At 40.4% G+C, this 16,124-nt stretch overlaps 1 protein-coding gene across 1 annotated transcript in view; it reads right to left on the bottom strand.

Annotated features, from left to right (window-relative positions):
- Positions 1–3,169: 3,169 nt before the first annotated feature.
- Kcnmb2 (potassium calcium-activated channel subfamily M regulatory beta subunit 2) overlaps positions 3,170–16,124 on the bottom strand; it is a 32,406-nt gene continuing 19,451 nt past the window's right edge. The window contains exon 4 of the mRNA XM_027391820.2: positions 3,170–3,454. Coding sequence (XP_027247621.1) covers positions 3,170–3,454 — 285 coding nt within the window. The remainder of the gene's footprint in view (positions 3,455–16,124) is intronic.

Consider the following 16,124-nt stretch of genomic DNA (forward strand, 5'->3'; position numbering starts at 1 on the left):
CAACGGGAGAAGGATAGCATGCTGGAACTCTGGCTGTCACCCAGCCTACATAGAGGTATTTATGATGCCCACACATTAGCATCAGCGGATACTTTGCTGGTAGCTTTCCACAGAACCATATCTTTTTATTATAGCTATTTGCAAGCAAGTCATTGATGCATTTATCATTTCTGGGTTTTAATACAATTGCAACTCAGGCAATCTGAAATCAATAAAGTTTTAGATGGGATGTGCCAATTGGATAATGAAAGTGATTTGGACACATAGACATTTGTAACATTTGGGAAAATCATTCTTGTTGAATAATGTGGAGACTGCGGTCTACTGTTGCCGATGTAAATAAGGCTCTGGGTCCTAAAGTGCTAAGTGGCTTATTGGGACTATTACAGGGAGGCTGTTATTCTCTTAACCCATAGATTAATATGCATAGATTCTATTTGAGCATCAGAATGTGTCCTGAAGGTCAGTGTTGGTCTTCTTAACCACACATAGTACAGAATTCTAGACTTATTATACTTTTTTTATTTTATGTGTTCACAAATTGTGTGTGTGTGTGTGTGTGTGTGTGTGTGTGTGTATGTGTATGTGTGTATGTGTGCGAGTGCATGCGTGCTATGATGTTCATGTGTGTAGGTCAGAGAAAAGCTTGTGGAGTAGATTTCTTTTCTTCCGGCATGTGTGTTCCAGGTATTGATCCCAGGTCTTCAGGCTGTCTGGCAAGTGGTCTAACCTTCTGAACCAACTCACTGGCCATTAGACTGCTAATGTTAGAAGGGGTCACTAGGCATCTGATGGTCTGACATCTAAATTTATAGCCAAGAGGATAAATGAGTTTCTTAGTAGCCACCTCCTCACCATCTCTTGATCAAAGTCTTCCCATTGAATTCTCCTTCTTTGTCATTTCTACAATCCCTTCTAGACCTTAGAATTCCTTGGGGTTAATTTAAAAGATGTCAAAGCCACAGTAATAGATTCCATAATGGGGAAACTACATGGTGAGACTTTTCTTTCCATGATTACTATAATTCGAAGGGAAGTAATGTAACATGTGTAGGCTGAGGTAATGATGGTCGTCCAATAGAGATGTTATGAAGAGCAAATTAGTTAACATGTGCAAGGCATCTAACATGTTATTAGTTCTGGGTCTTCCTTTCTGAGAGCAAACATCTAGCTGTGTTTGCATCTAAGGTAGTTTAAAGGTGTTGTTGTTGGATTGACATCCATGAAGGACTAGGACTAGCTGACATCTTTTGATGCCATTTGTTTTTGAGTTTTTCTACATTCTTATCTAACCCAACAGTTAGGATGTTTCTTTCTTTTTTTCAGCATTGGTGATTGAACCCAGAGTATCATGCACTTGAGACAAGTGCTTTACTTGTGAGATAGAGTCCCAGGCCTCAGTTGGGAACTTTTAGTGAAAACAATCTAAAGAAGATAAAAATAATTCACCTCATAATGTCATTATGTATGTTTCATCCTTGGATGACTTAAAGGGAAGTCTAGGGAACATTTAAGATTGCAAACTTCAGCCCATAGTCCCAAAGATTCCCCTCCCATCTTGACAAATCATTTTAAAGAAAGAATAGAATTAAGTAATTTTCTGTGGTATTTTCCCAATGTCTACAACATTACATGTATTGTTTAGCTGTGAGAAAGAGGGATTTTTCTTACAGTCTCTGAAAATGTCTTCAAATACAGTAATTAGAATTGTCTGAACTACCACTGTGTGTATGTTCTGAATGCAAGAAGTATTCAAATCTTGTGATAGAATGAGTTTTAAAAATTTTTAATTACACATTTGAAGTCCTGATTACACCCTAGGCATTTATTTGTTTATGAAAAAGTCAGACTATGAATTACAACATTCTGCTTTCTTGGATTAGTTTCACCGTTCATTCCACAAATGATTTGTAAAATTTTGCAATTACCTAAAAAACATCAATACTATATTACAAAAGGGTACTTAAATGAGAAAGATAGATGTTTGTCTTCTCCTTTAGATATTGATATTAAATAAAGGATGGAATGTCTTTATTTAAAACCAACCCCTTATCCCCCTGGCAAATAGAATGAGTAAACATCAATGTGAAGAAAGGCTTCCTTTAAACCTGTTATTCAATTCAAACATGTGTTAAGAAAAAGTCTATTCTGCATATAAAATATAACAACACAAAGGGAATAGTGAATAGAAAAATAAAATATGTAGAGGAGACAAAGATTCTGCATACATAGCTTTAAAACCCCAACAGGCAACATTTTTCAGGAGAGACTGCACGTTCATTCACTGAAACAAATTCCCACAGAGTAATATTCCAACATGATAATTTGCCATAATAGACTCACCCATTGCCACTAACTCACCAGTCTTTAGCATATTGATGTTTGCCTCTAACAGTCCAGTGGAAGTGGATTAAGATTTCACATAAGTATCTTTGCAGCATTGACTTTTCCGCATTGCAATGGAATACCTACCCACTCCCAGTTAGTTCACCGGAAATGAACTCACCACCATTTTCTCCCACACAGTAGCAGGGTCATAGATGGAAAGGGGCTCTGTTTGGAAGACATTATAGAACTGGAGATCATTTAAAAGATCAGAAGTTGTGCAATGAAATAAAACTATCTGGCTTCCTCTCTTCATTATAGCACTATGGTAAAAATACACACACACACACACACAATGTTTAACACACTTTAGTCAGGAAACCACCCCTTCACTTGCTACAGGGCTCAATGTAGAATAAGAAAAGAAAAAACATGTTTTTGGCTGTAGCTTTAGTAAACAACAAATGAAGAAAAATCTGGTCTTCAAGAGGTCTGGAAACTCAGAACACAAACCTTGTCACAGACACTGCCTCCATCCCCCCCACAAGACTTAGCAATGAGTAGCCGAGCCCTATTCTGATGGGAAGGGAAGGATGAACTAGTTTCAGCATCAAAACAAGATAATAAAACAACTGACTGACAAAGAACAGTTAATTCTCCTGAATAATAAGGACATCATGTTTGCATATAGAACAGCATTTGCGTTATTGCTCTACTTAGAATAATACATTAAGGAACCCATAACAGACTGCACATTCAAAACTTAAGGTTCTTTGGTGAAGAATGAAAGAAAACAGTATTTGAGCTTTAAAGAAAAATATCTTATCCATGATTTTTTTTTCTTTTATCTATTGATCCGTTGGATCCTCTCACAGAGCAGAGAGAGGTATTGAGTGAGTTTCACCATGGCAACGATTGCCACGCCCCCAGCCATCATACAAGTTGGCCAGAAGAGCGAATGGAACAGCACATTGGAGCTGTAGAGTTTGGTCAGGATGACACTCTTCTGGTTTCCTTCTGGGTCAGAATAGCAGGGGAAGTGCTGGTGTCTCCTGAAGTTTTCCATGACGACACTCACCAGGGACATGGACTCTTCAAAGTTGTTTCCACACTTGGGAATATAGGAACACTGTGAAGAGCAAGACTACTATCATCAAGAGAAGAGCTAAGAAGACAGCAGACAATCTAATATTATCTGTGGGATAAAACATGGTGGTTCACTTTTATATATTCAAACTAATGCCTCCTAATACCAGAGAGATTGCACACTCATTAGAGTAATGTTTGGGGTTCCCAGACAAAGTTTTCCTTAGTAACTCTCCAATAAATTACTTGTTAATTAAAATCTAATTACATCACATATGTAGAAAAAGTAAGCAGTATTTTTTGCTATCTCTAAGAGTGGTGGGTCTTAACTATCTCCTCTCAGACATACTTGTCCAGGGGCTCAGAGTGCAAATTTTTCTGAGTTTTGTCTGCATACATAATATATTACCATAACATACTGTGTTCGTTAATCTTAATTGTCAACTTGATTGGATTTAGAATCACCATGGAGACACACCTATGGGTGTGTCTATGATTATGTTTTCAGAAAGGTCTAACTCAGGAGGTAGTAAACACATGGAATGTAAATGGCACCTGACCCTTGGCTGGTGAGCCAGACTGGATAAAAAAAAATGTGATATGAGTATAACTATGCAAGTCTCTCTGCTTCCTGACTGTGGCTACCATGTGATGAGCCACTTATTCTCTTTTTCCCACAACAGACTATGGCATCTCCTCAAACTGTGATCCAAACATCACAGGCTGGAAATCCAGCCTTCCTTAAGTTATTTTTGTCAGGCGTTTTGTCACCACACAGGGAAAAATAATTAATGCACACATCAGTATAAAAGAGTGATTTATAAATATATATTTGTTTTCATTTCATGCGTTCGACCAAACTACCTTGGGCATCTTGTTACTATTATCAAAACAAAACAAAATAAACAAACAAACAAAAAACCCAAATCAAATTAAACAAAAACCAGCTACACCGTTGGCAGCTCTTGGAAAACTCAGAGAGACTGAATAGAGGTCTGTGAGGAATGGGAGGGTCTAAGCATGCTGAAGTGCCCTTTCCTGTCAGCCAAGGGAAGGGAAAGCAGGATAGTAGCAGAGTGAGCTCTGTGACCTGAGAACCTGACACCAGTTTTGATTGGCTCAACTCACCTAGATCTTTTGGTTTCTGTCCCGTCTACCTCTCTCCCTCTTCTTCCTTTCCACACATTCATAAGAAGTGAATTGTGGGTATTATGTGTGCATTGGTATGAGATTTGGAGTAGGACCCTGGAATCTGGGAGAGATTTACATCTGTAAATCTCACAAGGAGAAGATATAAAAGAAATGAGTTAAGATTCAGCTGGTGGAGCCTTTCTAGAATGATTTTCTGCTGACTTGGCAGCAGCACCAGGACTCGTGTAGCTGTAACCACGGGGTTATTTGACTCTAAGCAGCAGAAGTCTCTCTGATTAGTTAAGATTGGAAGATGAGCATTCTGGCAGTGCTTGGAACGGGGCCAAGGATAGTGCTGAATGTAGCCCAGTACACTATAAACGGACTCAAAACACTGTTCGTGTGCACATGCAAGGATACATGATTGCCTGGTTCTCAAGCATGACCTTTGTAGATGGAACACCATGTCACAAAGGTTGGACACACCTCTCATCATGCTTAACATGATGCTGTTGTAGCAGAGATTGTGTCAACACATGTTAAAAGGTGCCCGGCTTTGAGCCAATTCCCATCCACTCACATGTGTGAACCCAGTAGAGTGCTGGACTCCGCTTGGCACTGGGGTGGGGAAGAAGGCTGAAAGTGTTTTCAGAGAAAGTTGTAACTCAGTGTGATAGTGGGCCTGGGGGCTTCATGGGCTAAAGTTTCAGCCAGCTGGGTAACAACTTTCAGGCTCTCACGGGGCTCTTTTGTCCACTATACAGCTGCATATACAGATCATGTCATTAATGTTTTTAAAGAAATGTTTCTTGAAGTAAACAATTTTAACAACAGCCGAACAAAGCAAACACAGACAAGTCTTCCATAGCTGAAGTCAGGTAGAGCCAATCTTGATTATAAAGGCATCAGGTATTGGTATGTTTTTGTGGTTATCTTACAGAAGCATGTTCGGTGGCTAACAGAGCTAAGTTACTTAAATGATCTCAATAAAAATGGCATTCCATTAAAAAAATAGAGTTTCCCTTTATTTTCTCCTGCTATAGCGAATCAGTTCAACTTACATTTTCTTTTTTTTTAAAGAAACATCTGTCAGGCAAATGGCAATAATCTCTCACTAGGTAAGATTCTTCCAAACAAAACAAGATATAAAGTACCTCTGAGGCCATCTGGCAAGGTTATGATACAGGAGTTTAAAGCAGAGAGGGCCTGAGAGTTGTGCCTGTGGTCTGGCTACACTCCATACAGGCTCATACTCAGCCACTCTGTGCCTGTGGCACATACTGGGCCAACACGCAGATGGTAGTGGTGAGAATCTGGGGTGCTCTGAGCCCTCCTGATCTGGTTATCTGTCACTTTCTGTTTCTGCCCATGAAAACTCTACCATATGTCAGCTGTTAATTTCTTTTTATTATTGACAGATCCCTTGTGATAACGAATGAATGAGGTCGTACAACAAGTTCCTGACTTGAGTTCATATGATCCGGTTGCCATAAGCCTGTGGCCCTCAGAACCAATTTCATCTCTGTAATGAGGTTAATCGAGACTTCCCGGCAGCTATCTTTCAGAATTAGATGATGAATATGCATAAGGCCCCCATAAATTTTTATTAGCACATTTTCCTACTAGAATATCATATTTCCCCGGATGCTCTTCTAAAATCTTTAGCCAAGTGCCACTCACTAAGTTACAAAAGCTCTAGAGAGGGCTGGATAGCCAGCTATGGGGCTCTTTCAGGGTCAGCTTGCCTTATTGTCTTTAGAGATTTTCATTGAGCCAAATTCTACCTTAGGATGTGGGTGTTTGCTTCTGTTGCTCCAGTTTTCATCATTCTCTGAAAGCCAGTGGATATAACATGGGGTAATGATTTATTTCATTACTTTCATTGTGTATTTGTGAAGTATTTTTATGTGAGTGGTCTAGAATATACAGAACACAGTTCAATAATATTTGACTACTACACAATCTACACTTAATTTGGAAATTACAACATGATCAAGAAAATGAAGATATCTTCATTTTTAGGTAATTCTTTATGTAGTGAGTATGCAACTGGAAAGATTTAAGTTTAAACTGTGAATGATGTATAACAGAAAGAAAATATTTTATAAACAATATATTTAGTAGTGATCAAAGTATGTAATTACTGTTACCACAAGGATGTATGAATTTTCCAGCGAGAACTGAGAAATCTCCTCTCTCTCTCTCTCTCTCTCTCTCTCTCTCTCTCTCTCTCTCTCTCTGTGTGTGTGTGTGTGTGTGTGTGTGTTTGCACATATGCATCTATTTGTGTATGTGTTGGTTTGTGCACACATGTGTATCCTTGTATGTGGAAGCCAAAGGTTGATGTGTGTCTTTCTGAATTACTTTCCACATTTTTTTGAGAGGGGGTCTCTCACTGACCCTGGAACTCACTGATTGGCTAGATGGGTAGGCTATCAAGTCCCAGGGATTCTCCTGTCTCCACCGCCCCAACACTGGCAATACAGACATACCACTTTTATGTATGGGGGGAATCTGAATTCAGGTCCTCATGCTTGCACATCAAGCACTTTCCTGACTGAGCTGTCTCCCTAGTCTTGAGGATCTCTTAATTTTTTCATTTCATTTATATTTTATAATTTTTTGAGATTTTTATGCATTATATTTTTATCATATTTACTCCCATCCTCCAACTCCTCCCAGATTCATTCCCCATGCAATACCCATTTAACTTTGAGCCCTCATCTTTTAAATTACTTCTTTCAGTTTTGAGATTATAATTACAGAATTTCCCCACCCCCTTCTTCCCACCAAGTTCTCCCATATATCCCTCCTTGCTCTCTTCCAAATTTATGGCTTATTTTTCATTAATTATTGTCACATGCATATATGTATATTACATACATATATATTACTAAATACAACCTGATCAGTCTGTGTAAAGCTACTTGTATGTATGTTTTCAGGGCTGACCATTTAGTATTGGATAACCAATTGGTGTATTCTTAACCTGGAGAAAAATATTTGTCTCACTCTCAGCATTCCTAAACTGCCTATAGTTCTTTATTTAAGGTTGAGGCCCCATGATCTTTCACCATCCATGTTAGCATGAATATTGTTGTCCTTGGTCATCTCATCTTAGGACAGTTGTGTTGGTGAGACTTTATGGGTGTAGATTTTGATATTCCTAGGAAACACAATCTCAAAATAAACTCCCTGATCCTCTGACTCTTACAATTTTCCTGTCTCCTCTTCTGAGTCTTAGGTGCAGGAATTGTTTTGTCACTGTATCCATTGGGACTGGGATCCAACACTCTGCATTTTGATTGGTTATGGTTTTCCATCTATTGGAAAGGGAAGTTCCCATGATAAGGGAGGAACATACTTATCTGTGGGTTCAAGGACACATATTTAGAATGTAGGTATGGATTATGCTCCATGACTTCACTAGCCCAGGGTTGTTGGCTAGGTTTCCAGTGCCAGACATGGTTTCCTTCTTGTTCTGTGGGTCTTAAGTCCATTTAGAGAACTTTTGGATACCACCAATATATGTGTGCCACTACTACACTCTTAGGGTTATCATGCCATGTTGGTCATTGTTGTGGTTCATAGCTGGGTCAGACAGTTGATTGCTCCTCTCCTTTGGAAGCTTGCATGGTGCTTTCTGGTCCCATGGCATGGAAGCTAATTCTCAGGGAGGAAGATTTTAGGTGAGTTCTAGCTCAGGGCCCTTTATGTTTGAAGTGCATGGAGTTCAACAATGCCCCCATTTAACAAAAAATAAGTTCAATTAGTGCTAGGTATATACTCTTTGGTAGTCAACCTACCAGAGCCACATCCTTAAAGAAAACTAACTCTACCTCTCTTGGCAGCAATCAATTGTAGTTCTTCATCTGGGGATGGGAACTTTGTGAACTTCTGCCTGACTCTATGTTGGGATTTTGTCTGGTTTGACCTTGAACAGGTCTTGTTACAACTGCTGTGAATTTATATGTGCAGCTGTCCTGTTGTGTTTAGGAAAGAGTTTCCTTGTAGTCATCCATCACATCTGACTCTTACAATCATTCCACTTCCTCTTCCATGAAGATCCCTGAGCCTTGGGAGGACAAGGTATGATAAAGATACCCCATTTAGCGCTGAACTCTGATGAGGTTTGGGATATGTACTAACCTATGGTTAAATCATTAAGAGTTTGTTTAACAGTTGCTCCCATCACAACCCCCTTTTTAGAAATTCATTTTTGAAACTTTCGTCTGCATGTACATCTCTACACCAGAAGGGGGCACTGGAATTCAAGCTGCTCTATGGGTGCTGGGAATTGAACTCAGAACCTCTGGAAGAGCAGCCAGAGACTTTAACCACTGAGCCATCTCGCTAGCCCATAACAGTCTCTACTTAACCTGAATTTTTCTAATAAGACTGGCTTCTTGCACTAGCCCCTTTGATCCCAGAAGGGCAGAAACCTCCCATTAGTAATGAAAATCACAGAGGTCCTCCATGGCATAACCTTTCCTTTACACACTGTGGAAACTTGGTCTTCAGCATCTCCTAGTTGCTTCTTCCCTTATGTGGTCAAAGAAGACCCAGCACTTGCATCTTCTCTCCAATTCTTCAGATCACAATGAATTAACCTTCCATTTGCCCCACTTTCAGGACCTTCTATATCAACAGAGTTATTTTCATTTTCATGATAGACAGGAAGTTTTTTTATATAAAAACTACCTGTTGGGTATCTAGACATGCTTCACTAGGCACATGTGAAGCAGAGTGACAGGACGTCATCCTGGAGATGAAAGATGGGGCCAATGGCAGGAGCAGGATCTGGCTGAATAACCTCACCGTCAGCCCCTGCTTTCTTGCAGTAATGGGGGAGGCACCATCAGTTCCTTGGGACTTCAAGGAAGTCTTGTGTTTTATGTGTTCTTTTATAAGACAAAGTTAGATGTTTAATGAAATCCAAATACTCATTGAGTCCAATAAATATGGTGCCAATATGCCAGGTAGCAATATACAGGTGTCAAAAACATAAATGATGCAGGGTAGATGTTATGGAGAGAATACAACAAGGGTGCCTGGTGAGACGGGAGAGGGGATGTGCCTAAAAGCCTTTCTGAAAAAATGATACTATCACAGAGGCACTTCAGATTCCTGCTCTAAAAAGCTCATCAGCCCCCAGGGTACCTTAGTCCTGAGTAAAACAAACAAAATCACTCAGGTGAACATAAATGATCTTGGTTTTGAAGTCAGGAAGCATTGTGTTGTTCTGGACTTTTGAGTTTTACACATTTGTGAGGGACAGAGATGTTGGAGAGCATAAACTAGGAAGCCCCCTTTCTTTCTTTTTCTGCAACTCCTCTCATGACCACCTTTGGAGCAGCAGGTCCTCCCACATGAAGTTTACATGTGTTTGGCCTGTGCTTTCAGCATACTTTGGATTTGGCAAGCAAGACCATTTGAAGTGTTTGAGGAAAGCAAGAACAATCCAGGATGTGCTGAGTGTGACCACCACCTCTAATTTGGCTCTTTCCAGAGAGGTTTATTTTGGTCATTCTTGCCTAGAAGTTCTATTACAGCAGTTATGCCAGTGTAGAACAGTGCATTCATTGCTGTTCCTGTTGATGTGGTGAAGCTCCCAACAAAAGCATCCTTAGGAAGGGTTTCTTGTGGCTCACAGCCTGGGGGCACAGTCTATTATGGCAGGGAAGAACACAGCAAAAACTTGAGGTAGCTGATGGTATTGCATCCACAGCCAAGAGGCAGAAAATGCTTGGTGTCTGTGTTCAGCTTGCTTTCTCCTTGTTATTTAGTCCATGGGATGGTGCTGCCCACAATAGACAGGTCTTCTCATCTCAGAGTCCCTAACCTAGAAACTTCCTTGCAGATGTGCCCAAAGTCTAACTGAATCTAGAGAACCCCTCACAGGTATGTCCAGAGGCCTGTCTCTAGGATGATTCTAGATCCTGTTGACAATCAGCAACAACTACCACAAATTGAAAACAAACTTTAAAGACACTGGAGATGTATTGAGACAGAAGGCATCTAGAACCTTGGTATTGGTCAATACTCATAGCAACCCATACCACACAGCCTGACAGTGTGCTGATTTGACTGAGAGTGATTCACATAATCTGACTTTGACCCCTGTTACTGTCCTTCTCCCCATTTTCCTTCTTGCTACTCAGAGGCATCAAGGGCTATGCAATGTTCTTATAGATAGTCTTTCTTTGATTACTGTCAGATGTTCCAGAATTCAGTTTTGGTGTGAATGGACTAAACTTTGTCAGTTTACAGCATTGTGAGTGTGCAAATGTGTCATGGGATATTTGATTGGACTGTGAAGCCCTGAGACTGTGTTAATCAACCTTGGATCATGGGGCAGAGCCAGGACTTAGTCATAGAGAGGATGGAGGAGCCAGGAATAAAGATAGAGAGATTCACAGGATGGAGTAGGGAGGCATTTGGAGTTTCGATATTTTTTTGGTTTGGGATGGCTGGAGAGACTCTGTTTTTTTGGTCTCTGGACAAAAGGAAGGTCTGCTGGTTGCTTCTCAATTTCTCTGAGCTGGCAGATTTCCACCACAACATCTGACTTCCAAGTCTTTACTGGTAAATAGAATGATAGAGACTTAGTTAAAAACTACATTTGGTGGCCACAGCAGAGCTGGTGCCAGCAGGGCCAGAAGAATGGCCAATAGCTAGGCAGGAAAGGATAGGTGAGACTTCCAGGGAGAGAGAGGAACTTGAGGAAAGAATCCAAGAGATGGGGATTCACCAGCAAGCTGTGAAATAAGTCAGATATACAGTATGGAAGAGAGGTAATGAACCACACAGTAGAATGTAGATTAATATAAATGGGTTAATTTAAGTTCTAAGAACTAGTTGGGAGCTAGGCTAAGCTAAGGCCAAACTTTGATAATTAATAAAAAAAAAAAAGGTCTCCATGTCATTATTTGGGAGCTGGCAGTCCAAAGAAAGTCTAACTATACATTTGTCTGTGTTTGGAGACAAGATGACCTCAGATGTCATTCCCTGGGAGCCACCTACTTTATTTTTGAGATAGGGTCTCTCACTGGGCTAGAACTTACAAAGTAGACTGGCTGGTCAATGAACTCCATCTTTTTCTCCCAATTGCTGGAATTACAGATATGCAACACCATGTCCTGCTTCTTATACAGGGTGGGTGGGTTCTGAGGATCAAAGTCAGATCCCCATGCTTATGCAGTGAGCACTTGACTGAGCTACAAGTCTTCTGAACTACTCATCTGTGCTTTCTCAAGAGCAACGTTGAAGGTATTCTTTCTCCAGGAGATGGTAAGATCAACAAAGAGTCTGAGATTTTAATTCAGACCTAGTCACTTGGTGACTGCCTGACTTTGGGGAAATTCATTTGCTGAACTCAGCTTCAATGTTATAAAGTGAGAATGATGATGATGTGGTACACAGGGGATTGCTGCTGCAGCTAAATGAGCCAGTTTATGTAAAATATCAGTACTCTCCAGTGCCCGGCACATTGTGAGTTCTTGATAAAATTTGGCTATGATTGTTTTAGGAGCAGGAATAAACAAGATAATTTTTTATACATGTTAGTACAGTAGTGGGCATGTTCTCCATGGTGAGAACTCAGTTAACCCCATTTTCCATTCAGTGCTTCAGTTTTATCTTCTCTGGTTTCTGTGGCCTGCCAGAGCTCTGCTGAAGACACCACACAGATCTTACAGCATGCAAATGCTAAGCTAAGCAAAACATAAACAGCCACCCTGTCATTATCTGGAAACATGTCCAGTTGTCACAGTTAAATTGGGGAGGATGCTAGCTAGCCACATGGTGGGAAGAGTCTGTCAGTAGAGGGCAGGTCTCTGTGTCATGATCAAAATGTCAAAAGCACCCAATTTAAGAAGCTCTGGTCTAGATATGTTAGTCTCTGAAATTAGGAGACCCATAATGTTTTGGAATGGGTGAGTAATGCTGAATTTGGAGTTGAGAATCATGGCTAATTAATGGAAGCAATCATCGTCCTCATGATGGTTGTATATAAATATCATGCATATTTGTATTTATCATAGCTATTATATATTTATTAGCACGGATCAAAATGGATATAGTCTCTTATTTCACTACAAACTTCATTATAAATTCACCTTTAAATGAGTATGTGTTGAGAGTCACTGGTGTTTAGTGAGAAGTTTAACTCCCGAAGGAGATCAGAACTGAGTTGTGGAGCAGCCGCCATGGTGAATTAATATTCAGCTCCTGTTTATGGCTTTAGTCACAGTCAGGCAGCCGAAGGAAGCAAAGGTCCCAAACCATGCTGAATTAATATTCAACCACTGTTTGTCATTCTGGTGACAGCCTAGTGGCCGGTAGCTGAGGGAGGCTGAGTCCCCCTAAGCCACTCACAGCTCCTAGAGTCCATCAGTCAACTAAGAACTCCAGGAGAGCATGGCAGCTTCCCCAGTTTAACAGCTTGAGCTTGCCTGCTGTCAAGAGGCTGTGAACTGGGTTCAAAGACTAAAGAAAACAAAGAGAAAGAGAAGCTGAAAATGTATAGTTAAATCTTTTGAATGTTTTCCCACAAAGATGCAGGCAGTTCAGTTGATCCCTGTTGCCTCCTGTTTAAGTTCCAACACCATCGGCAGTAGCTGGAATTCCAACGTAAGCATGGGCATTTCTTAGTACCTGTGGAATCCTGTTATTCTTTTGAGGTTGGGGAAAGTAACAGGAAGGTGAAGTTGACACTGAGGGTATTTTTTTTTGGCTTTTTTATTATGAATTATTTTTCATTTATTTTACATCCAGATTACAGTTTCCCCTCCTCTCTACCATTCCGCCTATCTTCCCTCTACCTGCCCCCAATCCACTCCCTACTCTCCATTCAGAAAGGGGTAGGCCTTCCATGGGAGTTGATTAAGCATAGCACATCAAGCTGAGGTAGGACCAAGCTCATCCCTTTGCTTCAAGGCTGTGTTAGGCAACCCAGCGTGGGGAAGAGGTTCCCAAAAGCCAGCTTAAATGCTAGGGACAGGTTCTGATCCCCCTACTAGGAGCCCTACAAACAGACCAAGCTACAAACTGTCATCCACATGCAGAGGACCGGGTCAGTCCCATTCAGGCTCTCTAGCTGTTGGTCCAGAGTCTGTGAGCTCCCAAGAGCTCAGATCAGCTGCCTCTGTGGGTTCCGGTATCATGGCCTTGACCCCCTGGCTTGTATAATCTCTCCTCCCTCTCTGACGTTGAGGGTATTTTATTTTCTCCTTTGCTAGGGGTAACCAGAATACTCATGCTGAACAGAAATGGTCAGGTAGTTTTCCAATGTGGATGGCCATTTTCTCAGAACCATATTGCTGACTAAAAACAGAGGCTGCCCATGCAAGAATAAAGAGCTGGGTCAGGAAGGTCCAGTGAATCTGCTAACTGACTGGGGCCTGAGAACCTAGGTGCCTGTGTGGCATTTTTGAGGGCCCAAAAGGACTGTGGCAAAAATTATCATTGAAACCCTCTCTTCTCTGTGGCTGGGTCTCTGAATGGATGCTTCTGGGAGCAATGCTCCCACTGCAGTTCAAGGTTTGACTGCCCCAGTTAAAACGGTTACAAGGCATAGTGTTGAAAGAAAGGTATCCACAAGCACTTGGCAGAAACAAGTGGAAACACTGGAAAAAATGACATCAACCAAGGCTGAAAGAGATTTTTATGAACAACTTTGAAGAGGTTGGGGAGATGTCTCAGTGGTTAAGTGATCTACTGCCCTTGCAACAGACCCAAGTTTGGTTCCCAGGACTTGAGTGGGATGGCTCGCAATAACCTGTAACTCAAACTTCAATTCTGTCCACTTTACATACCTGTGCACACACACCACCATCCCCATAAATATACCTAAGTAAAATATATATTAACATAACTTTGAAAGTATGTTTTCTAAAAAGTAATAAATTGCTCAGATAAGGTAAGACAATGTAAACACCAGAAGTAGAACAGGACCATGGGGCTGCAGCTTTTAAACAAGTGACCAAAACAGGCTTTCAAGCAACCACATGCATTCCAAGGACAAGAAGTAGAATAAGAAACTGGAAATGATCAAAGGACACCCAAATGAGTATTCTAGAATGGAAAATACACTAAGAGGACCAGGAAGGTCTGTGTGCTTTTGTCTGTGGTGTGGTGCGCTCACTCTCATCCCTTGACACTAGGGGGAGCATAGAAGTTGTGAGAGTTGTGGCTTCTGATGGGCTCTAGTTTGAATGCCGACAAAGATAAGTAGAATATATCAATGAACTTGGGCTGTGGCTTTATCACAACTTTTGGAGCATGAGGGGAAATATGTGTATCGGTGCAATACTCATTTAGATAAAGTCCATGCATTGGTATTGGAGAAAACATGTGGATTGGTCCTGAAAATGAATTTATTGCAAGTATAACTATCGGAAGTTTGTGCAAAGAAGGAAAAATTATAGTTTTCAAAATGACACTTGCATTGATGACTGGTTTCATTACATTCAGCTTGTTTGGGGCAGTTCTTACAAAGCTGCTGGCACTGTTCTCCATGCTCAAGAACTGGAAATATTAGATACACGGCACTTTTCAGGGGCAATTATGCACCAGGGCCAAAGTAACAAGCAAGTGGATATGCTGAAGAGGAAAGCAAGGAGTTTGGCCTGAGGGCTTGAAGCCACAGGTCAAGCAAGTGGTGAAGACCTGCCTGCCTCAGAGTTTTGGTGTGGGTTTCCTCTTCTTGTCATTTCTATTGCCTCCACGACTGCTACCAGACTGGGTGCTGGGGTGTAATGCAGATCTTGATCAAGCCACGTGTTACCAATTTTGGGATCCATCTTGGGAAGTGCCCTGCCCACTTGTGTGTGGTCCACTGTACTTATTTCTTTATTTTTACCGAGAATGGTGTGTTTCATGCTATGGGATATAGCTGTGTTGAGAGTATACTCAATTTCTAAATGTCTTATTGGGAAAACAGATGCTATTTGATAGTAAAAGATTTTCAACAGAGGAAGAAATAAAAGCTGGGGATGAAAAATGGAGATGAAGGAGACAAAAAAGGAAGGAGAAAAAGAAGAGATACATTAAGGGGAGGAAGAAAACGAAGACTAGAGAGAAGATAACCCAATATAAGCCAAAAACCCAAACAGAAAAAACAACAAAACATTGAAAAATAGTATCCTGAACTTTAAGAAAAAAATATACAAATATCAACTGTAATATTTTTCACTTCTTTTCTATAGTTACTTATCAAATTTAATTTGGAACACAAAAACAGTATGATACTAAATTTGTATTTTCCAGAAAAGAGCAAGCTCTTAGTGGCACGGAGAACAAATAATAGCAGCAGCAGCAACAACAAAAAGTTATCTTAAGATTTTATAATGGTGTCTGATGAAAGAAGGAATACTTATGCTTCTATCTCTGGGTAGATATTTTCTACGCATTAATAAGTATCAGAAGCATTAAGTTAAATGAAATTGTCCATGTATGGTGCTTAGGACCACTTCAAGTTTAGAATAGCCATTTGATAAATGTTACTTGTTTTATTATTACTATTATAGTTATTGGTAATGGTTGCATTTTCCATGTGACATGAAAACATCAAATGTTGTTTA

Source organism: Cricetulus griseus, assembly GCF_003668045.3.
Source record: "Cricetulus griseus strain 17A/GY chromosome 1 unlocalized genomic scaffold, alternate assembly CriGri-PICRH-1.0 chr1_0, whole genome shotgun sequence".
In the NCBI taxonomy this organism is placed as follows: domain Eukaryota; kingdom Metazoa; phylum Chordata; class Mammalia; order Rodentia; family Cricetidae; genus Cricetulus; species Cricetulus griseus.